The following is a 26,723-nucleotide window of genomic DNA, read 5'->3' as shown; positions in this document are numbered from 1 at the left end:
AGTTTTCTCAAAGTGGTTGTGAACACATCCATATTCCCTTCACCACCTTCCTCCCCTCCGTCCGCCAGATCTTCATATACCTTCCTCCCTTGCATGCCCAGATTGTGCAGTAAAATATGTTGTTTCCTTACTGAGGAAAACCTTTCACCTTTTATAGCAATCAAATATAAGTGGAACATTTTAACCCACCTACCCTTTTTTTTTTATTTTTTTTTATTGCAGAATTAGAAACCCTTGCATACAATAAATCAACCAGCACACTCATTGTGTCCCCCCGCATGGATCGAGTAAACATAGATTATACACAGCCATTCAGCCCGTATCCCGGGGGCCGGGCGGCATAATGTTCCAGATTTCCAGAAAGACATCATAGTGAGCATCCCTGAGGGACAATTGGTCGAAAATCTCTTCATGTATCTGCATTTTACCCCCCTAACCTCTAACCCACCCCCAACACCGTCCAGCATATTCTAACAGTCCAGTCACATGGCGACATTGCGATCTCGTCCCCCAGTCCTCCTGTGGTGGGCCCTAACATAACAGTGCCACGTGTTCCTGCCCCTGCTCCGCTATCTATCCAAGCTCTGCAGACCCGTTAGGACAGTCACAGGCCCGGAATTACCTCCGCTTCCCAACCTGGATCCCGGTGCCCAACCCGCCCCTCAACAACCCCAAAACAACCCCCATCCCCTCCCCCCCCAGCAACCGCTAATGATGTGGACCACGTTCCTAGCGCCAGTATGGGTCCCGCTACAGATCTACTAATACCTCCATATTCGTAAGCCTCACGGAGTCCTCATGCCCTATTCATTCAGTCCTCATCGTCCACCAGGGAGTCACGCAAAGCCTGCACTATCAACTCCCACGCGCGTGCTGATTCTAGGTTATTTTCATTGTCGAGCTTAACAGCTTGTCTCATACGGAGCACACTCTCGCATTCAGACCACCTCAGCAATTCATTCGTCCATCTCCTCACAGACGGCCCCTCCCTGGACTTCCAGTGCCAGGTGATCTCCCTCTGCGCCAAAATCAGCCCCAGGTCAATAAATTTACTTGTCACCTTAGTGTTTTTTGTGTGCGGGAACCAGAGCAACAAGCACGCCGCCATGTCAAACTCCACCTCCCTGTCGGTCACTGCATTCAGGAGTTCCCCAATCTCCACCCAGTAATCCTCCAGTTTCGGGCAGCCCCATAATAGATGATCCAAATCCGCCTCCAACGCCAAGCTCCCCGACACCGCGCCTCCTGCACCTGAAAATACCGTTTGATCTTCTCCGGGGTCAGGTAGGCCCTATGCAACACATAAAAATGCACCTGCTGGAAGCGTGCGTTCCTCGTGCCCTTCCATGTACGCTTAAGGATATGACCCCACACCGTGTCCGGAATAGGCCTGCCTATGCTAACCTCCCATTTCGCTTTCAGGCCCAGGTGCGGTTCTAGCCCCTCATGCAACATCCTATTATGGAGGCAGGTCACCGCTTTAAAGGTGCCAGCGGCCATCACTACATATTGGCAAGCCATAGTCGTTTCCGGTTCAATGAGCCCCCCTTTCCAATGCTTCTGCATGGCCGCCACCACGGCCGCATGTAAGAGGAAGCTCCCCTCCGGCAACCCAAACTGTTCTTGTAGCGTTTGGAAGGGAACCAGCGTCCCATCAATATACAAATACCCCACCACTTGCAGTCCCAGCTCCTCCCACTCCAGTAATGGAGACCAGTCGCCCCCGTGCGGCAGCGCAGTTAGCATACCTATCGGTATCTCCGGGGCATACGGTCGGGACGCCTTCGCTCTCCTCAGACTCCTCTGCCAGCATAACCTGAGCGTCTTCTCCTCCATGGTAAGGCCTCGCAACTCCAGTTTCTGCTGCATGATAATGTAGGCCAGGACATGGCGTTGTATTCCCTGCTCTCTGTCGTGTTCCGGCCCTCTGAACACCCTAGCCACATGCTGTGTGAGAACCTGAAGTTGCGCGGCAAGTAGTACAACTCAAAGTCAGGGACCGCCATCCCCCCCTCAAGCTTGGGACGAAGCAACGTGTTCAGTGCCACTCTACGGCAACCATGCCCCCAAAGGAAATCGATGACCATCGTCCGCAGGTCCCTAAAGATCCTCTGAGGAATCCAAATGGGCAGAGTGCGAAAATAATACAAGAGCCGCGGGAGCGCCACCATCTTCAGCAGAGCTATCCTACCCAACACCGACAGAGGGAGGCCCAAAAAGACATGCAGCCTCTCAGCGCCCGTATGCACCGCCCAATATTACACTCTAATAAGTCCACGGCCTCGTGGTAGATACGGACTCCCAGATAAGTGAAGCAAGATGGCTCCCAGACCACCCCTACATCACGAGAGGGGCGGGGCGCGTCCGCCGAAAGTCTTCGTCCAGTTAACCCTGAGGCCCGACAACCGGCCAAACTCAGACAGCATGCCCATCGCCCCTTCCAGAGCCCGCTCCGTATCCTCCATGTACAGTAGCAGATCATCTGCATACAATGATATGTAGTGCAACTGCCCTCCTCTATCGATCCCTGCGTACATGTCTCCCGACCTGGCGCGCGCCGCCAGTGGTTCTATCGCCAGTGCAAACAAAAGCGGGGAGAGGGAGCACCCCTGTCTCGTCCCCCTACCAACTGGATAAGCCGCAGACACCAGAGTGCCCAGCCGTACTCGCGCCGTTGCCGAGGAATACAACACCTTCGTCCATCTACGAAACCCCTCACCAATGCCGAACTTCACTAGGACTTCATCCAGATAGACCCATTCCAGACTATCAAAAGCTTTCTCGATGTTTAACCCACCTACCCCACGGAATTTCAGGTTCCCCTTCTTCGTTCAGAAAGGGAGGTGTTTGATTCATGTTGGTATTTGATATGTTGGAAGATGAAAATACAATTGGTACTGAGCAAAGGGGAAAGCAACAAGGGACAAAAATAAGCCAGATGAGAACAAAATGAGGTGTGACTATCACTAAAGATATCCAGGAAAAGAGAATGTCATCAAACATCTAAGGAGACAGTGAGCAAGGGCAACAGGGTGGGGGAATACGCCCTTAAAGTGTCTATTTCCAACGAATTGATAGATTAACAGAGACTGGTGAGAGGAAGCTGTGCCTGTCAGCGAGATGAAAGTACTTAAACCTCAAAGTTAGCAGTAATGTGAGGTAAACAATATAAATAGGTGACTGCAGGCAAGCTGTGCCTGTCAGCGAGGATAAGACACTAAGGGGGTCATAAGGATGGCGGGTGGACTTTGCCCGCCCGCCATCCTGTCAGGGATTGGGACTGCCAGCCATAAGGGCGGGGGTTCCGTGGGTGGTATTAGGATGCGGCCGCCACAGTGGCGGCCACATCCTGCATTTATAACATTGTGGTGGGCAGTGCTCTCTGCACCGCCCGCCACAATGCCATAAATGAATGTATGCATTTGCATACACAATGCGGCAGGCACCGAGCGGTACCTGCCCCATTGTATTTGCAAATGCAGGGGGGTACCACAGGTACCCCTCGTGTGCACCCCCATCCCTCCTTCACTTTGGGTGAATGCGGTGAAGATCGCATGCCTTTCCGTGGCGGCATTGCCGCCACGGAAAGGCATTGTAAAATGGCCATCATAATATGGCTGGCAGTGTCTGATAGACACTGCCACCATATTATTCCTTTTCCGCCCTGGCCGCAAGGCGACCGGGCGCAAAAGCGGCGGATGGTCTTTCCGTCCGCCGAGGTCCCCCCGCCATACTAATATGGCGGGGGGGGAAACAAGTGATGATGTCGGGCCGATTGCCCCCGCCAGGATGGCGGTGGCTACCGCCAGGCTAGCGGGGGCAATCCGCCCGACATCCTAATGGGCCCCTAAGACTTTCGAGTTACTGCTATTCTGTGGAGAGCCTTTACTGTTGAACGGTAACTGCAGGCAAGCTGTGCCTGTCAGCGAAAGGAAATACAAAACTAAGCTTCCTTACCAGAATAGCCATGAGAAATTATGCAAAACTGCTGGAGGAACTCACTGACGGTGGAGGTCCTCCTCAAACGCCGGAATTTCCTCTGTGTTAAAATGCAAGTTGACCCAGAGATTCAGTCATGAGCTGAAGAGAGAAGTGCAGGGACGTTTCCCAACACGTGATGCAAGACTATGAGGTGACGCTACACTCCTCAGCGTTGGGATACACCTCGTTTTCAATGGAAACACAACTCCCTAGAGCCGTTTCCCCTCACGTGATGCTGTTGCTGGGAGGCAACGCTACTCACCTCAGTGTCGGGATTCACTCCGTCGTCAAAAGGAAACACCTCTCTTCAGGCACCATTTCCTCACACGTGATGTTGTGACTGGGAGGCGACGCAAATCTCCTTAGCGTCGGGATTCATCCAGTCGACTGAAGAGAAACGCAGCTCCTCTGGCGCTGACAAGGTTCTGCGGCACAGGGTGAGATGGGGTAGTGCTACTCACTGTAGCTGAATTGTCTGAATTGTTGAGGTGAGGAGGGGGAGTGCCACTCACTGTAGCTCAAATCGTTGGAACTGCTGAGACGCTGATCTGAGGCGCCAACAGTCCAAAGATGACCCTCCAGACAGGATACTGTTACCCTCAGCTGATCTGAGGCGCTGACAGTCCTAAAAGGACCCACCAGACAGGATACTGTTCCCCTCAGAGCGAAAGATACTCCAGGGTCACACTGCTGAAATACGCACTTTGCTGGCGCCGGTAGAATCCACGATGAATGACAGCATAGACGTCTCTCTGCAGGCACTGACGATTACCAGACACCGTTTCTTCAGTGAAAGTCCACCACATAAATAAGGTAAGAATTTGATTGAAGTCTATGCCGATATACTTGTCAGGATCATGAACGGACGCAAATTCCATAGGCTGGTATGAGGAACAAGGGAGAGGGATGGAAGCTGTCCCCTGCACAGCAGATTTCCCTCGTCGCCAACTTTGTTAAGAAGAGACTTCAAGCGATAGTTGTCAACAGCTTTTATTGGAACATCCCTCTATGGTGCCAACTTGGCGCTCCTCAGGCTTCTCACTCTCAACATTCTAAGATGCACTTCTGTCACATAGGTTGAGCCATACCAACTTAGGAGGGGGTAGGAAGGTACCATTAGTCAAGGCAAAAGAAAGAGATCATAACAGACCGCCACCGCTGCTGTCGCATCTGGTGATTTAACATTGCAGTGGGTGCTGCTTGCTGCAGCACCCGCCACAATATGAAATGGTCATGTTGTGCATTTCCCTGCACAATGTGGCAGGCACCGCACGAGGGCCCGCAACGGGCCCCCAAAGCCAGTCTCCGCCTGCCTTTTTGCGGTGGGGAATCTGCCGCAAAAAAACAGGCGGAGAGGCCCATTGTAATCATGATGGCGGTGCCTTCACGGCACCACCGCAATGATTGCCTGGTTCCGGGTTCCTCAAGGCAGGCGGAAAAGGGCCACCTTGTGTAACAGTGTCGGTCGGTCTTTCTGACCGCCATGGAACAATAGTGATTCCCTCCTTCATCATAATATGGCAGTGGGTAAATCACCTTTTAATGGCGGGGGGATCGCCACCGCCGGACCGGCGGTTGCGATCAGCCCACCATCGTAATCAGTCTCTTAATGTGTTTGTTTTCATTTAAGTGTATTAATTTATCATCTGTAGGGCTAAGTAGCATTAGTACACATTCATTGGTTGAATAAATGTGGAAATATATTATTTTCAGCTTAATTTGGTCACAAAACCCAAAATAAATATGAATAAATACAGATACAATTAGCAAAAAATAAATATGAATAAATACAGATGGAAAAAAAATACCTTAAAACCGGGAGCCCTACATATAAAATAGAGTAAAAATATTGAACCACAAACCACACTACAGAAACAATTAGAAGTATGGTTGCACATAAAGTAATGCAAAACTCTATAATTATTTTAGTTTTTTAATTTAGATATGTCAACTACATTTTTTAACTAAATTTTAAAACACATTTATTTAGCCCAAAGTTTATGAACTCAGAATACATGAGCCCGAAAATTTAAAAAAGAAGAAATAAAGTAATCCATTTGAAATATATATTTTTTAAAGCGTTTATTGACTATTATTTATATGAAACACTAACTACAAAAATATGAAATAGAAAGTAGTACCAAAGGTTTTATACTTGGAAACAACAAATAACATAATTACATTTGGACCCCCCAGAAAACACCCCCCACCGTACACACCACAAGCTGTAATATTATAAATAAATTATGCAGCTCAAACTAAATGTAACCCATATTTTTCAACACACACATATATTTTTAATTCAACATACACAAAATGAAGTTAAATGATTGTAAACATTTGTAATAAAAGAATAATTCATTTAACAATGATTAAATACATCACTCCTGATTCTAACGTCCAAAACAACCTACAACCCAAAGATAAAATGTAATAAGTAAAACCCCAAAACATAGCAAAAAACAAAGCATAACAAAAAACATTTGATTTAAAATACATCTGTACAATCAAAACATTAAGAATAGCTATATTAAATGCCACCCTATTTTTGTAAACAATATTTTAAACATTGATATTATTTTCAATAATTGTAAAAAGCCTCACCCTCAATATCATGCCTCTTCATATTTTTAAAGTCATAATATTTTGATCATGATATTATAGTCAAATGATATGCTGGTGTTGATAATCGGGTACCATACTGGTTGTAATTGATGGTGTATAGAACTGCAAGAAAATTTATTAGGATCAGAGCTTGATGTTGGCGTTGGTCCTAAGTGATAAAAAAAGTCCATCTGTCATTTAAGAGTCAGTGGAGGAGGTTTAGTTATCTTTGTTTTTGTCTCAAGTTGAGTGTGAATTGGGATGTGGCCACCGGATCACTGACATAATATCGACTACAAAAAAATAGGCATTTAAAATATCGACTCCAAAATATCGACTACCAAAATATCGAAGTCCTATCTACAAACAGGTAAGTACAAAAATATCGAATCAAAAATATAATTTAAAAATATGTACTTTGTAAAAATATCGAATTTATTCAAATTAATGTAAAATTAAAAAAAATTAAAAATAAATAACTAAAATATACTTAAAAATACTTAAATAACCTTAAAATTATTAAATTATTAATTTAAGTTATAAAAAAAATGTATTTGTTAAAACATCTATATATAATAGCATAATATTATTAATAAATATACAATATTATTACCGTAGCATAGCAAGAGTGTTAACATTACTATTCCCACTCCAATGAGTGCAACAGTAGGGAAAGCGTTGGATAGCGTAGCGGTAAAAATTACTATTCCGACTCCAAAGAGTTCAACAGTAGGGAAAGCGTTGGATAGCGTAGGGGTAAAAATTACTATTCCCACTTCAAAGAGTGCAACAGTAGGGAAAGCGTTGGATAGCGTAGGGGTAAAAATTACTATTCCCACTCCAGTGAGTGCAACAGTAGGGAAAGTGTTGGATAGCGTACGGGTAAAAATTACTATTCCCACTCCAGTGAGTGCAACAGTAGGGAAAGCGTTGGATAGCGTAGGGGTGAAAATTACTATTCCCACTCCAGTGAGTGCAACAGTAGGGAAAGCGTTGGATAGCGTAGGGGTAAAAATTACTATTCCCACTCCAAAGAGTGCAACAGCAGGGAAAGCATTGGATAGCATAGGGGTAAAAATTACTATTCACACTCCAGTGAGTGCAACAGTAGGGAAAGCGTTGGATAGCGTAGGGGTAAAAATTACTATTCCCACTCCAGTGGGTGCAACAGTAGGGAAAGCGTTGGATAGCGTAGGGGTAAAAATTACTATTCCAACTCCAAAGAGTGCAACAGTAGGGAAAGAGTTGGATTAGCGTAGGGGTAAAAATTACTATTCCCACTCCAAAGAGTGCAACAGTAGGGAAAGCGTTGGATAGCGTAGGGGTTACAATTACTATTCCCACTCCAAAGAGTGCAACAGTAGGGAAAGCTTTGGATAGCGTAGGGGTAAACATTACTATTCCCACTCCAGTGGGTGCAACAGTAGGGAAAGCGTTGGATAGCGTAGGGGTAAAAATTACTATTCCCACTCCAGTGAGTGCAACAGTAGGGAAAACGTTGGATAGCGTAGAGGTAAAAATTACTATTCCCACTCCAGTGGGTGCAACAGTAGGGAAAGCGTTGGATAGCGTAGGGGTAAAAATTACTATTCCCACTCCAGTGAGTGCAACAGTAGGGAAAGCGTTGGATAGCTTAGGGGTAAAAATTACTATTCCCACTCCAAAGAGTGCAACAGTAGGGAAAGCGTTGGATAGCGTAGGGGTTAAAATTACTATTCCCACTCCAAAGAGTGCAACAGTAGGGAAAGCATTGGATAGCGTAGAAGTTAAGATTACTATTCCCACTCCAAAGAGTGCAACAGTAGGGAAAGCATTGGATAGCGTAGGGGTAAAAATTACGATTCCCACTCCAGAGAGTGCAACAGTAGGGAAAGTAAATACTTGATATATTATTTAAAAAAATATAAATTAATATCTATAAAAAATTAATTAAAAGTAATTACCAATTCAATATAATATAATAATTAATCAATTAAAATTACAAATTAAAATTAATTATTACAATCAGTTACCCATTAATACAAATTAGTTACAAATTAACAATTAATTAACAATTAAAAATTAATTAACAATTAATTCAAATTAAATAGATTTATTTATTTAATGAATTATATATAAATTACTTCCGACCCTATTCCCCTATAAACCCACAACCCTCTACAGAGAATAAATTAGTAAAATGAACATAATTAGCAATTAATCAATTAAATACAATTAATTGGCAATTGAAATTTAATTAATTACCCATAAAAAATTAATTACCAATTAATTCTAAATAAATACCAATAAATAATTTTACATATTTAATTAATTATAAATAAATTACTTCCCACCCAATTCCCCAAAAAACCCACAACCTGCTACAGAAAATAAATTAGTAACATTTACACAATTAGCAATTAATTAAAATGAATTGCCAATTAAAATTGAATTAATTACCAAATAAAAATAATTAACTATTAATTAAAAATGAATACCAATTAATAAATGTACATATTTAATTAGTTATAATTAAATTACTTCCCAGCCTATTCCCCATAAACCCACAACCAGCTACAGAATTAAATTACGCAAAAATTAAAATAACAAAATTCATTAATTAAAATAAATTATAACATAAATACACACTTTTCACACATATAATAACATAAAAAACACTATAAAAAATTCGATATTATTAAAAATTCGATAATTTTAACAACCTGTATTATATACTTCGATATTTTAACTTTCTATATTTTTAACATTCGATATTACATTACTTACCTTAAAAACGATATTTTTGATGTCTATATTCTGTCCATTCGATATTTTGTCCATTCTATATTTTAAACTAGATATTATGTCCATTCGATATTTTGTACTCGATATTTTGACTGTTTACCGTGGCCACCATTTGAAAAGTAGGTGACGCTGGAGATCTGTCTACAATTTGATAAGGTTACTCGAAAAGCATTACACTTTCCCAAAGGCAGGTTACTAATGGTGCGTTTAGGCCAAAGATATGCAGTTTGTTCAGTGACAGATTTTGTAAAACACACGGGCACCTTTACTTAGATTCCATGCAACACACCAGAACAAAAGTTCCATTGTATTAAAGAAGGAGAGCAAAACATCTTAATATCATCAAAGGTTTGGCCCTTTTTCTCTCTTCTTCTGAGCTGGAGCACTTTGGGTTCCATTGCACCAAATCAAGCACCCTTGCTGCACTGTTCTACGCTTAGACATGGTTTAACACGTTTTCCACTTTGAATATGTGCTGTACATGGCAGCTCACCTGCAAAGTTGGAAAATTTTGAGGAAAGAAAATGGTATCAAATGCTATAGCTGCATCAAGGAGGCGTTACATATTGGTGCAAAGTCATGACTACCTAGGGGATTGGATTAAAACCCATGGGTAGTTGCATGGAAATGCCTATATCCCACCCATGTAACACCCTTAGACGAATAGTAGAACCAAGAAGAAATGCCACTTTGCATAACTTCAGAGCCACTTTGCAATGCAAATAAGAATTTGCGCGGTAAACTAAATACCAAAACAATACATTGCACTGGTTTGTGACACTTTTTTGATGCAAACCTGGTGTGGATTGTGAGTTCATATGCCCCACTGTATCATGAGGAGGGCAGGTGTTGAATCCCCAGTTACACAGCAGTGGTAATACAGATGTCTGTCGCATGAATGCAATCCAAACTGTTAATGCATATTGTTTAAAAGACAATCATAATTAATGGACTGATTTGTGCCTAGGAAGTCTGGTCATAAAATATTTGTGTAAATTTGTTACGATCATGCGTCATAAACATCAGATGTTTTTTTCTGTACAGTAGGACATGGGCAAGGCCTCCAAGACCGTATTCCAGGGAGGTCATCGTCCGCTGGTTCAAAGAAGAGCAGCTTCCACGGGATGCTGGCTACGAGAGAAACACGAAAACTGTCGCCCCTTGGTTTCATGGTAGACAAATTCATTTAATTTTTATTTTATAGTTTTGCTGACCATAGGGAATCATGAATTGGTAATTACCAGTTCATTTTCAAAACAATCTACAATCTGCTCATCTGATTATATATGGTTTGTGACACTGCATTTTTTCATGTATATTTCTTTTAATACAATATATTTAAACTAGGGATGAGCTGAACTCACAGAGTATTATTCTGTGGAATTCCATGAAGTTACATAAAAACTCAGCAAGATTCTGCAGAGTTCCACGAGTGGCAAAATGTTGGCATTTCCCGCTGTTCACTCTGATTTTTAGCACCGGGAGCTTCTTCCACGTAGTAAAATCAGCATGAATGGCACCATCCGCCACGGCAGAGGGTGCTGCTTCTTTCTCCTGCTCGAATAGATTTTCTACTCAAACAGAAGCATCCTCCATTCCATGGAACGGTAGCAACATTGGAACGGTAGCAATGTTAGGTTGGTGGGCTTGAGCGAGAAAAATTGATTGCGAGAAAACTCCGCCACGCGACTGTTCGTTGACTTTCCCTGGGACTCCGAGCTTTAGGCAGAGTGGGCAAAACTCTGCGAACTCTGCCAGTGGAGCAGTTTGACACCCATTTCTCATTTAAACAAAACAATGTTATAATGCTACCATTAGTTTACAAATGGAAATAACACTTCAGATAGTGACGAGGCCTCTTAAATGTGATTTTACTTTACTGCACAATTTTAACACCTTTCATCCTGGTTTTACCTAATTAGATTAATTTTTTTAAATACCCACGGAACACGCAATGGCTTAAATCATATATATCTTATATATATATATTTTATATATGTACAATTCATTGATTTGCTTTTGTTTCTCGATTATGCTTGAATTTTCTTTGCAGCATGTGCTATGCTTTATTTTCTCCTGATGGTCACAAACATTGTTACACAGCACGTTTTTTAATTGAAAGAGGATCTAAGTTGTAATGATGCTCTGGGCTCAGTATGGAAGCTGCACAGGTTTCATAAGTGACAGAGAATGTGTTTTGAGTGTTTCATTTGGTGTTTGCAAACTTTTATTGTTGTCTGTGTTTTGTGCCCCAACTTAACTTATAGGGGCATATTTACGAGTTCTGGCGCATCTCTGCATATCAGCAGAGATACGCCAGAACAAATGCGTCACACAAAACTACCTTTGCGTCACGGCAGATGCGCCGCATTTACAATGTGGTGCGCCGTGGCGCAAGGGTAGGCAGGTGCGTGACACATCTCGTGACGTAAGGGCGGTGCATCGCTGGAGTCGCGTCGCAAGCGCGACTCAACTCCAGCAATGCTCAGGGCTGCCCAATACTCAACATGCTGCGTCAGTCCTTACACCTGCTTGAAGCAGGTGTTAGGAATTGACGTAGCAGTATCGTGGAAGTGCCTTCTTGAAATCTGGTAGATTTCACGCAGGCACTTTTGCGAGGTGCACAGGCGCCGGAACGCCCACCCTGCGTGGGAACGCCCCCATTGTGGTGCTGGGCTTTATAACGTGACGCATCTCCCTAAATGCATCACGTGGCAAATGCCTCGCAGGGATGCGCCAGGTTTACGCCGCTGTTGCGTCACACAAGGCGGCGTAAACGTGGCGCAAGAGGATTGTAAATCTGCCCCATAGTTTGTTACTGAATGACTAAGGGTAGCCATTCAGTTCATGCCTCATTAGTGCATCCATGTAGTAATCTCGTGCTTGGTATGTGGTTGATATTGGTTTATTCCACCTGCTAAATGTTTATATTGCATGCTTAATTCCTCCATTTAGATATATATTACTATATAAGTCATATATAGACAGATGTTATATGATTGCAACACCATGTGCCAAGTAGCGCCAACTTATAATGTCAGTAGGTTGTGAGCTTCGCTCATGTTGGGCTCTATGTAGGTGTATGACACCATGTTTGTGTCTCCCTGCAAGTGTGTAGTGCCTTGAATATAATGTTGTGCCTTACACTTATTGTTTGCAAGCATCAATGTCTATGTGGTTCCAAATTGTAGCATCAGAGACCACTGAGGTTTGCTTCTTCTATCGTTGGGGTAGTTTTTATTAAGCAATCAGTATTATTCTCCACCATTAATAGATGAGAATTACTGCTTCTATGCTTAGCCCAGGCATGATGACCTAAAATTGCCGGATTTACTCCTGTTTACGATTTTCTGTAGGCATGTAGCATAGAAGTGCATGCACCATGGATACTTGTTTTCAAAAACGGCTGAACGAAAATCATCCACAACCAAGAAAAGGCACCAAACGGACGATCTTGCTAAATTTGATTATCTTGAGTTCAGCAGTAATTCACTTCTTTACTAGGTTACTTGAAATGGTCACTGGATTTGGGTCACTGTTATTAACTTTCCTATTATTTTTGACCTATCTGCACTAAATTTTGAAGATGAAAGGTTGCATTTTGAAAACAGGTTTAGTGAAAATTGGTGGAGGTTAAGGCAAAGTTATTAAGGTTGTAAAAAGGGAGGCACTAATGTACTAAGAATTTGCGTTGTCATTGTTTGAGGCCAGTTGTCACAAGGCAAAGCATATCCTCATCTAAGCTATGCAAAGCCATTTTGCATATCTTTGTGTGGCTTAGTAAATACAAAGAACGCGTGACAGCTCAGAGCGCTGCCTTGCGCAACCTTGCATTGAGCAGGCATCCCGTGGGTGGGGCATGGGTGTGCCTATGCATCCACTCATGGATTTTGATGCGTTCCCAGATTTACGAAGACTTGTAAGGCTGAGAATGTGTAAAAATGCTACACTTTCCCCAGTGAGGCGTAAAGAGGAGAATTATCTTTATTTCACTTCATTTATTCCTCTTTCTATGTGTGCTGCATTCTGCCTCATACATAGAAAGAAGAAATGGCCACTAAGGAAATAAAAAGCCTGTAACACAGGCACAAGGGGGCACAAGGACCATGTGCTGCGGCTAGGCAGCACACAGTGGGCCAGCTCTAGGAAACAGCAGGAATGTGCCATATCTTTGTAAATATTGTGCATTTCAACTGTCTCCCTTGCAAGTAACATGGCACAGCAAGGAACCCTATTCCATTGTATTGCGTGTAAAATTAGTATTTCTGCCCTGGGAAATCTCAAAAATTGAAAATAGCTGCCCAGATTAAGTAAACCTTTTTTGTGAATACCTATTTGCACTTCAGTTGAAATTATGAAGATTCATGTTAAAGTGTTCACAAAATATAATATGAAACCTGCACTTGATGTCTGACTCAGTGGGTGAGTGGTGTAGACGGATTGTTTTCACCCCAATAGCTATGGGCATGGAGCTCATGTACAATGTGGAGCAGAGTGGTCAACATATCCAGTCTAAGTTTCACCTCTTGTGAGTCCCCACAATCAACAATATTACTAATTAGCTATCACACTCTGGTTATTTGCATACAAATCGATCTAGAATTAAATATACATATTACACAGTAACCTTTGCCAATCTTTACGTATAGTTAGGACAGGGTTTTTTATTTTGCTAAAAACTTTGGTGCCATTTGACACATCTGCATGAAAATATCCCAAAAAAACTAGTTCATCCACCTCAGCTCCTTCATAGGATGTTTCATGGTGATCCATCAAGCAGAGGGCCAAGAAAAAAGGGATGTCCCAAAACATGGATTTTCCATGTTAATTTCCACAGTTATCTTTGCTCTCTAATACAGGAAACATGGCTGAACCGAATTATGCCAAATCTGGCAGAAAGTTTGACCTCAGCACCATGTAAGCTTTCTCTGTGAAGCTTATGGGGTACATCAGATCCAAGGGGTGGAAGCTTGGGATGCGGATACTGTGGAAGTACCGCAGAACCCCAATTCGGTTTTTTTAAGAAGGAAATGTGTCTTTGCCACCCATAGAAGATAGACTGAAGACCATGAACAGCGGGGACTTTAACTGTACGATGCCTGAGAGGGATGGGTGTTTGCTGACGTTTGAATGGATCAGAAAACAACAGAAATCCCCACAAAAAATAAAGATTACAAGGACTTATAGTTAGATGTTGAAATGAGATTAAACTAACGTTCAGAAATCAAAAAACCTATGAAATTCACCAGTTCTAGTTTACTAAGCTAACTATAACTTGCACCCTGCCATGCGCTGATTAAGAAATCCCATATTACATCACCTACGACATATTAAATGACAACATTGATGACACCTTAAAAGATATCCTTGATAACCTCACTGATGACATTGCGCAGTCATTCTAACAGCAGCCAATATGTTTGTGGACTTGAAGTAATTAAACATGCTATACCTGAGGCAATTTTTCGATTCATTGTGATTGGATTATCCATTTCATTTCATATGACCCACAAATTTAGGGACAGAGGTTAACAGGTATGCATTTGTCACTGAAAAGACACCTTTTGCCATACCCTATGGGCAACTCTCCATAGTTTGATAAAATAAACTACACACATTTATGTGATAGAAACAATAGACTTCAACCATAGAGGTATGCTAACAATGTCAGCATGAGGTAAATCACCTCTAAGTGGGACTAAGGGCTCCCCCCTTCGCCCCATACAAAAACTGAGTTGTGGGTGCCCCAGGTGGGGCGCAGTTCCAGCAATGCTCTGGGGGGCCCTATCTCCCCAATGCTGCATCAAGCCTTGTGCCTGCTTCAAGTAGGCGCAGGGTTTTGACGCAGCATTGGCCTAATAGTGACTGAGTAAAATCTTGTAGATTTCACTCAGCCACTTTTAGGAGGCGTTCCTGCGCAAGAACGCCCTCCCCTGTGCCGGAACGCCTCCTGATGGCGCAGGGCTTTACAACGTGACGCATCTCTCAGAATCGTCACGTTGTTAATACCCAGCACCATGGCGCATCTTTTGTGCCTCCGCTGCGTCACAAAAGGTCTTGGTAGAGGGTGGCAGTGGTGAACCAGAGGGTGGCAGGGGTGAACCAGAGGGTGGCAGGGGTGAATCAGAGGGTAGCAGTGATGAACCAGATGGTGGCAGGGGTGAACCAGAGGGAGGCAGGGGTGAACCAGAGGGTGGCATGGGTGAACCAGAGGGTGGCAGTGGTGAACCAGAGAGTGGCAGTGGTGAACCAGAGGGTGGCAGTGCTGAACCAGAGGGTGACAGTGGTTAACCAGAGGGTGGCAGTGGTGAACCAGAGGTGCTGTGATGAACCAGAGGGTGGCAGTAGTGAACCAGAGGGCGGCAGTGGTGAACCCGAGGGTGACAGTGCTGAACCAGAGGGTGGCAGGGGTGAACCAGAGGTGCTGTGATGAACCAGAGGGTGTCAGTGGTGAACCAGAGGGTGGCAGTGGTGAACCGGAGGGTGGCAGGGTTGAACCAGAGGGTGGCAGGGGTGAACCAGAGGGTGGCAGTGATGAACCAGAGGGTCGCAGTGGTGAACCAGAGGTGCTGTGCCCATACACGACTGCATGGGTAACTTCGCCATGCAAGCGGCCCGCGAACACGCAAAAAGCCCTGCGAACACGCAAAAAACCCAGCGAACACGCAAAAAACCCCGCGAACACACAAAAACCCAAAAATACGCAAATTCACACGAATTCGCGGATTTTGCGGATTGCGAATTCGATTTCGCAAATTTCGCCCATACTTACAGGATTCCACAGTTGCCAACCATGGAATACTCCTGCCTTTTTCACAGGCAAGACTATCTGAAATGATATGTCTAGTAAGGCTAGCCTGCGTGTTTCTCCATACTGCTAAGCATAATAGCAGAGGACAAACACAAATATAGTCTTCTAAAAAAAGGTATGTTCATTTCGCTATGGCAGATGAAATTGGAGGTAGAAATGGAAGCCTTTAAAAGTCTTCTACAGAATCTATTTTCTTCAGGTTGAATTGAATTTCACTTATTATTCCCCCATATCTCTGCCCCATATGTAGCTATCGGGAGGCATTGTTTTCTAAAAATCTGCAGGAGTGGGAGGAAAGCTCCACCGCTCCTTGGTTGCTGTAGAGTCGACAGTGAACTGATCCCCTTGGAAAAATTGTTTCCACACTGCATGAAATGCGTCATCCAAAACTTTCAAAATTTAATGGTGTCACTAACAAATTCACCTAACTATAACCTTACTTTAACCTTTGGTTTTTTAAGTGAAGTTCTAAAGTTTTAAAAAAATCTGATCCTTTTATCACACCTAACTATAACGTTACTTTAACCTTTGATTTTTCTAGTGAATTTCTAGGCTTTTGTTTTTACGTACAGTAATATTTAATTACCATACATAAATGCAACCTCCAGCCAACAACACCCCAGACAGCCAAACCCCATGCTGTGCATGGCTTTTGGCCATGTGCAGGTGGGGGAGGTTGCCATAGGCCCTGATGGTGCCATCTCTCAGGGACATTTTTTCACAATTAAAGGGTGGGGGGGCTGTGTGGCACCACTCTTCAAGTTGTTATTGGCCCCAGGGACTCCATCACATGGAGCCACTTATTTAAATAAAGAGGAGAGGGGCCATGTGGTTCCCTTCCCCAAGCCATGTTATGCCCTTGGAAACCAGCATGCTTGTTTGGGGTAGGAAGGCTTGCGACCAGCTCTCTGGGCCAATTTCAACCCCAAGGACACATTACCCAGAGCCTGATACGCTGGTTTGAAAGGGGGCATGCGGCCCCATCCCTGGACTGATTTCGCCCCAGGGGCTCCATCTAGAGGGGCTCCTGGTACAAGTTTTGGGTAGGGTGGCACATGGACCCTTCCCTGGCACGATTTCAGTCCCAGAGACACTGTCCCTTGGAGCCTGCTGCAATTTTTATGGGGAGGGTAACCCCATCCCTGTGGGGCCGCATTATGTGCATGGTCCCTATCCCTGAGCTGAATTCAGCCCTGGAGACCCCATCCCCCGTGCCAGCGGCATATTGAATGGGGAAGTGGGCACACAGCCAACCTTCTCAGGTCGATTATTGTACCAGGGAGCTCATCTCCTGGGGTCCGGCTCAACAAAGGGTGCGTGCCCTGGTGCCTACCCAGGCCACCCACCACACTTTCTTTGGGGGCTGTGAGGTGAGCCTAAAGGCCCCTGTGTTCCCAGCTGCCTCCACACCTGCAGTGGAAACTGACATTGCTCCTACCAATACAGGGGGCAGCTAATAATGCTGCTCCCAGCAGGAGAAATCAATATTTACAGAATTACACCAAATCACAAAAAGCACAATCTAGCTTCCTGACAAATTTGGTGTCATTTCTTTGAGCAGTTTTTGTTGTAGCATTGTTTAAAGAAGTCTATGGAAAATGCATATAGATGTTGTGTTTTGGTACTCCTCTTTTTTCTCGACTCCCCACTTAATCACAAAACTTTCCTGAAAAGATCTGAGGTAGATAAACTTTTTTTTAGATGGTTTGTGAAGATTCTGCAAATGGGACCGAAGTTTTTAGCAAACCAAACCAGGCCTGACTATTGCTACCCAGTGAAACCCGCCCCTAGGAGATATATATAGACAGCACTTTGTTTAACACCTCTATCTCTACCAAACTGGATTACTTTCTACTAGCTAATTAGTAAGTTCTACCTCGTTGGGTAAATGTATAGTGCATTTCCTGCGCTACAACTGAGTATAGGATGCCGAGAAAATGTCTCCAGTGACTTTATGTCTGTTACTTTACCAGTGTTTGTTCCTTGTGCGTCTTCACCAGATAACTTTAGAAAGGGGAACTGCAGAGAAAACACACTTGGTTGATTTGTACTTTGCATGAGTAAGTGCTTCTTTGTCTGGGGGAGATGCAATCATATCCCTAGGCATTAGGAACACATCTCCAAAATGGGGGGGGGGAATCACACTAGGGGTTCTTTTTGGAAGCTGTCAATCATCTTGGGGAAAAGCACAGGAAGTTGTTGCATACCGCTAATGTATATGGGACAGGCCGAATGGGCAGGGCTTGTAGGCACGTTTACATACTTGAAGTTTATAAATGTTTATAACGCGATCTCTGGTCTCAGCAGCAGATGGCAACAAACAATCCCCTCATCATAGACACTATATGAGACTTTGTGCTCAAGAAAAGCAAGGGTGCAAACACCACCATCACAGATTACATATAACTTTTCATGGTGCAAAGGAGAGAAAAAACATTTGGATTATTTTTACTTTACAGAAATAAGTGCTTCTTTGTTTTAGTATGGGGGCCCTACAATGGGGGGAGCCGTGAGGCCCTGCTCCTCATCCGATTTCGGCCCTGAGGACCCCATCCCCTGGGTCAGGCCTTTTTATTTATTTTTTATTAGGGGAGGGGGTGCGTAACACCCCTCCACAGGCCTTTTTTGGATTCCGGGGCCCCCAGGCGCAGCCACGGTTTCCTGGTTGCCATAGGGCACCTAGTCTGCACTGGGACCGTGGAGCAGCATGAAGCCTGCCATGGTCCCTGCCGGCTCTCTATCTCCTCTGGGAGCCAGTATGCTTTCACATTCACCCTGTGTGTGAAAGCAGTAACTCTGTTTCCCTTCTTGCTTTACAGAATGCGGTGGACAGCCCGGGACATAGCACGTGCCGGCCCTCTGGGTTGAAGGTCCGCATGGCCATCTCTGGATCCAGGAGGGTCCCCCTCATTTCTTCAGAACGGGCTGCCCCGGGGTGGTGGTCCCCCATGCCGAGAACGGCCTGAGAGGGGGGCCACACCGGCCCTCTCCTTTCTAAAAAGTGAATGCCCGGGGGAGGTGGAGGTCCTCATTATGCAGGGGGCTCGCACGGACTCCCTCTCTCATTTTGAAAACAGCATGAGGTGGTGGTCTCCAAGGTGTCTGCATGGCCCCTGGCAATGCTTAACAAGTTTCCCCGGGGAGGTGGTGTTCTCTGGGGCATCTGGGGGGTCTTAGAGGCCCCCACGTGTTATTAAAAATTAGTCGAGGGTAGGTGGTGGTCCTTGGCGCATAATTATGCAGCCTCTCTCCTTTTTAATTAAAAAAAGACCCACCCAGGAATATTTCCTGAAGATCGCCAAATGCCACCGAAGATATAGGCAAGTCAAAAAATGCTTTCCCTATGGAAACATGGTTGGCCCTCAGTATAACTACCTACTGGCAACTGCCAGTATGTAATATATATATATATAGTTCTGATGAACATAAGTATTTGAAAAATGATCATCCAATGATGCCCACGATTTACTTTGTCCTAAAAATACACAATAATGCGGTAAAACCGCCAGGAAGACCTATAATCTCAGCACAAAAAGGCCTGCTAGAGAACACATCACAATATATTGATTTCTTTCTCCAGGAACATGTGCGATCCCTGCCATCCTATATACAGGACACAAGCAATTTCCATAGACATATTCACAATTCTCAACAGGCAGAGGATTACTTATTAATGACATTGGATGTTACCACGCTTTACACGAGTATCCATCGTAAGGATGGTATAAAAGCCCTTGAACATTTTTTAGGCAATAGATCAATCTGTTTATACCAACATAATAAGATGTTGGTGAATATGACTACATTTTGTTTAGAAAATAACTTTTTTATGTTCCAGCAGAGGTGTCGCAATAGGGGGACAGCTTCTCCCCAAGCTATGCCTGTTTACACATGGGATGGTGGGAGGAGCTGATCCTCAAAATGGATTATAAGGAGATACTCGATAAGCATGTTGTCAAATGGTTAAGGTATCTTGATGAATTATTGTGATTTGGTGAGGCAGAAAAGAAAGTGCCATGAATTTCACCTCACAAATTATTGTCAACAGTGTCAATTTACAGCCAACATAAGCCACAAATCAGTTTGTTTCTTGGATGTAGAGGAATTTATTACTAACATGAAAATTGAAACCAAACTACACTGGAAGCCAACTGCAGGAAATGCCATATTACATGCTAGCAGTTTCCATCAAAAATATCGACTACATATTATTCCATTTGGAGAAATGCTTAGAATTAGAAGAATATGTAGCAGCGACACAGACTTACAAATAGCACAAAAAGACAGAAAACACAGATTCATGGTAAGGAGCTACTCAGAGAAAACCACCTATGTGGCTATAAGCAAAACTCAAGCCTTATGTAGAACAGACCTGTTATTCAATAGGTCAGATAGTGTGATAGCACCACAAACCAGCAATCAGAATTTACAGGAAAAATAAAGTACACCACTAATTCTGACTTTTAATAAACAGAAAAACAGATTTGTAGTATAATCAAGAAGAATTGGCCAATTGTTCTGAGTGACCCTGTTATAGGGAATATGCTACCCAAAAGACCACCTATTACCTTCAGAAAAGCAACCTCTCTGGGTGACATTCTAGTTAATAGCAGCCCAGAGACCAAAACAAAATCAAATTGTCTGACACAAAGGAAAGGTTTTATTAAATGCTGCATGCCGTGCATGTAGATTTGGTATAAATAAAACATCCTATACCATACCACTTAGAGATCAGCCTATCAACAGTCAAAAAGTCCTAACATGTCAAACTGATCATGCGATATATGTGTTGGAGTGCTCCTATGGACTACGATATGTAGGCAGTGCAAAACTACAGGTTCACAAGAGGGTTCTGCAACACATTAGATTGATTACTAACTCTGATCCATCGTACCCAGTGGTGCAACATTTCAGAGAAGTACAAGAGAATAAGTTAGAACATTTCAAATACTATGTACTAGATTCGGTTTTACCCTCAAGACGCGGTGGTAATTGGAGGCAGTGCTAAGGAAACTAGAAAGACAATACATCCTAGAGCTTGACATCAAAAGCCCACATGGTCTGAATGCCAGTGAGGATTTTTATATTTGTCTATAACATCACTAAGATATTATAAGTAGACATTAAAGTATATATTCCGTACCGCAAATATCCAAAAACAGAAAGTATAACATCAACATGCCCCAATTAATATGAAATTTTGTGTATACACACACACAAACACTGCCTTCTCAGGATTTTTAAATTTTTTTTTATAGGTGAGGTGGCACATAGGGTGTTGTTAAGCACTAAGCACTATATAACACACTAGACATAGGAAACATCAGCAAAAAAGACTCACTTGGGCGATATTAGGCCATAATAACTATGAGTAAAGAGAATGCACAGTAGCTAATTGATGGCTGGTTACGAATATATTAAGGGTAAAATAAAAGGTTGCCCAAACATAGTTCTAACAAAAAAAGAGTGCTCAAATAACAACAGTGTGTCATGGAATGCGCCTAATGCCCATCATTAACATTTTTAAATGTTTTAAATGTTTTAAACCAGTAATCTATTCATGTACTTATGTGTGTGTGTATATATATATATATATATATATATATATATATATTCACTGAAAAAACCATAGGTTTCACACATGTTATAGTTAGCTGGACATTTCACTCATACAAAACCATTGAAATTCCCCCGTTATAGTTAGTTCAGTTAACTATAACTTGCGCGCCCGCAATGTACTGCTGATGGCGTCACATATTACATCACTCATGACATGGTCAGTGACATCACTGATGACATCATCCAGTGAATGTGTGTCTTTCTGAAAAATAAATATTTTTTATATATGTATATCTAAAAGTCGGTGGAAGAATAAATGGGTAAATAAGTGTCTACATCGATGTTTTTTTTGTAAAATTGATTGTATAACTGACTTATTAAGTGTATCTTAGTGAATACATGTATTAGCGAGTCATGTTTAAATATGTAAATATCTGTATCAGTGTCTCACTTTGTGTATAAGTGGCTGCATGGGTTGGTGAGTAGCTACATGAGTGTGTATATGGGTTATTAGTTGGTTTTTTGAGTATCAGTATGAGTGTCTGTATGGTTTGGTGGGGGTATTACTTAGCACACAGATGCATGAAGGACTGACTCACTGTTTGTATATGCTTTGAAGACAGCATGTGTGCAGGACTGTATAGGTGGATGAGTGTGTGTATGGGTGTGTTAGTGAGTAAATGACTGCCTCAATGCTGTCTTTATGAGTAAGTACATATGTTCTATATCTCCTGGTAGAGAAAAACTCCTACATGTGTGTTGCACTATTGTGACGCCTACCTCTCGCATTGGATAACATTGGGATTCCTTATTATTTAACAAGCTGTAATTTCCAATTAGGAGCAGGTAGCAATACCATGTTTGGTGCCTTTGGAATTGTAATGAAAACCCTCATTTAAAGGTAAAGTTGGGTTTTTGATTACAAATTTTAAAAAGCCACTTTTCAACAGTTGGCATCTCTCTGCCCTTAGCCCTTGTGTGCCTGTGGCCTGTCTTGGTTCAAATGACTGAATATAACTGGCAGATTGTGTTAATGTCTCCTAGACAGTCACACAATAGAGGAATTAGGTGTGATTTAATGGGCCATCTGCTGTCAGGTTGAGGCAGGGGCAGAACACACATGGGATAAAGTGAGCGAGGATGAACAGGAAAAAGCTTGGCACTCTAGTGGTTATGTGCCTGCAGCTTCCTGCCGTCGATTCACTCACCTCTGCTTCTGCAGCATTGTCAGCAGCTCTCTCATTGGGATACTCTTGCAGTTTTCTTGCATTGGGTTTGCCTTGTCGAATCAGGTCACGGTGGCTCCTGCTTCATCTGGATTCCAGTAATTCCTGCAAAACAAAGGGGAAAAAAAGTAATTTAAAGCATCAGCATTTTGACGTCATATCATAACTTGCTACCAATGACACTTATATGATAGTGCAAGTTGGTTTTTTGGGATTTTGTATATTAACCGTTTTCTGATGATGACCATACCTATGGACAGAAAATAAAAAACAATATTATGAAACTGTTTGTTACTGAAACTACTTTATAGTTTTGCTGTTTCCTTTTTCACTATTTTTAAGACTCTATATTATTTGTTTTTAGACTTAGACTTAGGACTAGAATAATACACATAGTGGAATGTATGCATTTCTTCTCTTTCACTTGGCTGATTTTCTACTTAGTACCTTGGGCGTTCTATGTGTAAAGAATAGTACATTCTAAGGTATTCTTTGGAATGCAAATAATATGTCTTAAAGTCACTTGTTTCTATTACATCTACAAGTACTCTCTTTCTGTTGTAGACAAACATAACCGACAGTAGCTACACTGTTTTCTCACCAGTAAACGGAAGAGGGGCAAGACATATGGTTACATGTAAACTAGATTTTTGATAAGATATACTTACAGGATTAAGCAGCATCTTACACCTTCTTCTCTTATATTTCATGTAGGAAAAGCATTACTTGGCCTTTCGTACCACAGCACTGTGTCCATGGGACAATTGTTTTTCCCTTCCCTTCCCCTCTACCCCATCGATCTTGGTAGACTTTGAGTATTATTGGGTTGACTTGGTTGAGTGTAAAGTTGGGAGCTAGGATCGTGACTTCCTATTGCTCGTGCTGAAAATAGGTGCAATTCTGACCGAACGGCAAGCCCATTTTAAAGTTCTGCCTGAGCGATGTGTAAGCATGTGACATTACCTTAGCAGACCGTGCACAAATGATAGTTCATCTACAAAAAGAGACACAGACGCTAACCCAAAGAGTTGATACATTACAAAGTTTGGTTACTGCTAATGGGGGCTTTGCGTGGCATGTTTCCCATGTCTTCTACCTCGGGTGTTATTTCAGGTGAAGTGGCACCAGTAATACACATTACCACTCCTGCCCCTATAAGTTTGACTCAACCTGTGAAATGTGCTACATTTATAAACCAATGTCAACTACACTTTATGTTCAAAGCATCGTGTTTTCCTACAGAGCAGTCAAAGGTAGTTTTTGTATAATTATATTTAAGAGGCAGAGCAGCTACCTGGCACACCCCTGTAGTGGAATGTAACAAGCCTTTGTTGTATAAATGTAACACCTTCAAAACTGAATTAAAGTGATTATTTGATTGTCCTACCTTTATGGTATCAGTTGATTATGAGTTTAAGATCCGATGACCTACATTTCTAATTACAACAGATTAGGAGCAGAAGCAGGGTGGTCTGAATCAAAACACAGTTCTCTGTTTTCCAGAGGACTACAAGATGAAAAAAAAGATCTTTTGGCTCAAGTAGTGGATCCTCCTGAATTCTGCAGCAATTTAATCAACCTAGTAGTGAAACTGGATCATAGACTAAATGAAAGACGTAGAGATAGAGGGTGCTCTGATACTAGGATATTCATGTACAAAGAAAGAAAAACAGAACCGGAAAAGACTACAAAATAACCAGAACCTATGCAGATAGGCAGTGTGTGAGGGCCCTTAACTGAGGACGAGCGACAAAGATGGTAAGGCATGAAATTATGTTTATAGTATGGGAAAAAAAGCCAATTTTTTTACGGGACTGTACTCTGAAGCCAAAAAGAAAAGGGGAGTCAGGAAACTGACGACTTTGAAGCCTGCTGAGACAAGTGTTTTGGGTTGTTCTGGTCTCATAGTCTCAAGAACTTTGGCACAAATCACTTCAATACAATCTCATCATGATTTTTTTGTTCACGCTCTGATTTTATGGGAAGATCATACCACTGATCATGCTACAGGGAATTCTATAGATATATCATTGGCCAATCATTTAGTTATTACCACCTTACCTAAAGATGTTATCGACTAATAAAAAATATTGATGGAAATGCTATCAAGTCAGGTCCTATCACTCATTCCACTGTGAATCTCTGTTTACTCTTTCAAAAGTCCCATAAGGAATATGTGCAGTGTGATTTAATTTGAGCTCCTCAGTTCCAGGCAATTCTAGGCATTTCGTGGTTCACGAAGCATAATCCTGACATTGATTGGATTAAAAGGACCATTACCTTTCGATGTTATGTCTGTACTAAACAATGTAGGCAGGCTATTGAATCTCCAAAGGAGGTGATGGTAACAGTGGAAGATACTACCCCAATGCTACCTTCGAATCAATCAAAGCTACCACCCTTTCTCCTCATTGTCCCAATGACTGTTGAATTGACTAGCTGCCTGGGTCTCAAATTGGGATGTGTATTTGTTGGCTGTAGAGTTTGCTTTTAATAATCGCATGAACAATTCTACTAAACTTTCTCCATTCTATTGTAATTATGGTTTTGATCCTAACCATTTACTCCTTCATACCAGTCTCACATCTTGTATTCCTCCAGCACAGGAATTGGTTGATCACATACATGACATCCAACAAACAGCTCAAGAGAATCTGAACAAGGCTAAGGAAGCTTACAAGAAATATGCTGCCTCAATTTGTCGACCCAGTGCTGATTACAGTATATGAGACATTGGATAAATACACAGAACATTGCCTTAAAAGAGTCACACAAGTTCAAGCCTTGGTACTTTGGTCCTTATGAAACCATTAAGGAAGTGAACCTTGTTGCTATGAAACTACAGTTGCCCTCAACATTGCAAATTCATCCTGTATTTCGCATCTCTCTCTTGAAACCTGTTGCGCCTGGTACTTGGATTCCAGTGAAACCTTTACCTGTGGTGGCGTATGATGTGCCTGACTTTAAGGTCAAGGCTATACTGGATTCTAAGAGGATTCAGCGAAAATGCCACTACCTCATTCATTGGAAAGGTTAGGGTCCTAAAGACCGCACATGGTTAACTCATGGTCATATCCATGGCCCCCGTTTGCTTTGGTTGTTCCATAGGCAATTTCCTGACAAACCAAAACCATTTGTGGGTGCTGTTGCAGGGTGTAATGTCATGCCTCCCATGATCAGTATTCTCAATGTGGCAAAGGCAGAGAACACATGGGATAAAGTGGGCAAGGACGGACAGGAATCTTCTTGTTGGTTACGTGCCTGCCGCTTCCTGCTGTCGGTTCACTCTCTGCTTCTGGGTACTCCCTAGTCTCTGTGATGTTCTCAGTGACTAGTTGGAATACTCTTGTGGACATCTTGCATTGTGTTCCCCTAGTCGGATCGGTCTCAGTGGCTCTTGCTTTAGACGGAATCCTGCTTCTCAGAATCCAGTAATCGCTGCAACACAAAAGAAAAGAAATATCATTTAAAGTATCAGCGTTCTGAAGTTTGAGTATTTTTGAACCAGGTGATGAAAAGACATGTACGCATTGGTGGAGCCAACACAGATAAGGACGAAGAAGATGAATCGTAGGAGAATGTTGCACGATCCATGTAGTAACCGCTTGCTCCCAAGCGCAACAATGGAGGCTGTGTAGCGTCAGATGAATGATATATAGAACTGTCAGGAATTATGGGAATGTCAATTTCGAACTCTCAAGGAGGAGAATCATACCTGACGTCTGCATTGGAGGAAGATGAAGAGACAATAGGCAAGA

The 26,723-nt window shown here is 42.7% G+C and overlaps 1 protein-coding gene across 1 annotated transcript in view; it reads left to right on the top strand.

The window, feature by feature from the left end:
* The window catches only part of SH2D4B (SH2 domain containing 4B), a 1,068,102-nt gene that overhangs the window by 724,792 nt on the left and 316,587 nt on the right, over positions 1–26,723 (top strand). The window contains exon 7 of the mRNA XM_086920157.1: positions 10,417–10,541. Coding sequence (XP_086776283.1) covers positions 10,417–10,541 — 125 coding nt within the window. The remainder of the gene's footprint in view (positions 1–10,416; positions 10,542–26,723) is intronic.

Source organism: Lissotriton vulgaris, chromosome 5, assembly GCF_964263255.1.
Source record: "Lissotriton vulgaris chromosome 5, aLisVul1.2, whole genome shotgun sequence".
Classification (NCBI taxonomy): domain Eukaryota; kingdom Metazoa; phylum Chordata; class Amphibia; order Caudata; family Salamandridae; genus Lissotriton; species Lissotriton vulgaris.
Note: the sequence above shows the minus strand (reverse complement) of the source record. Positions and strands in the feature narration are given on the sequence as shown.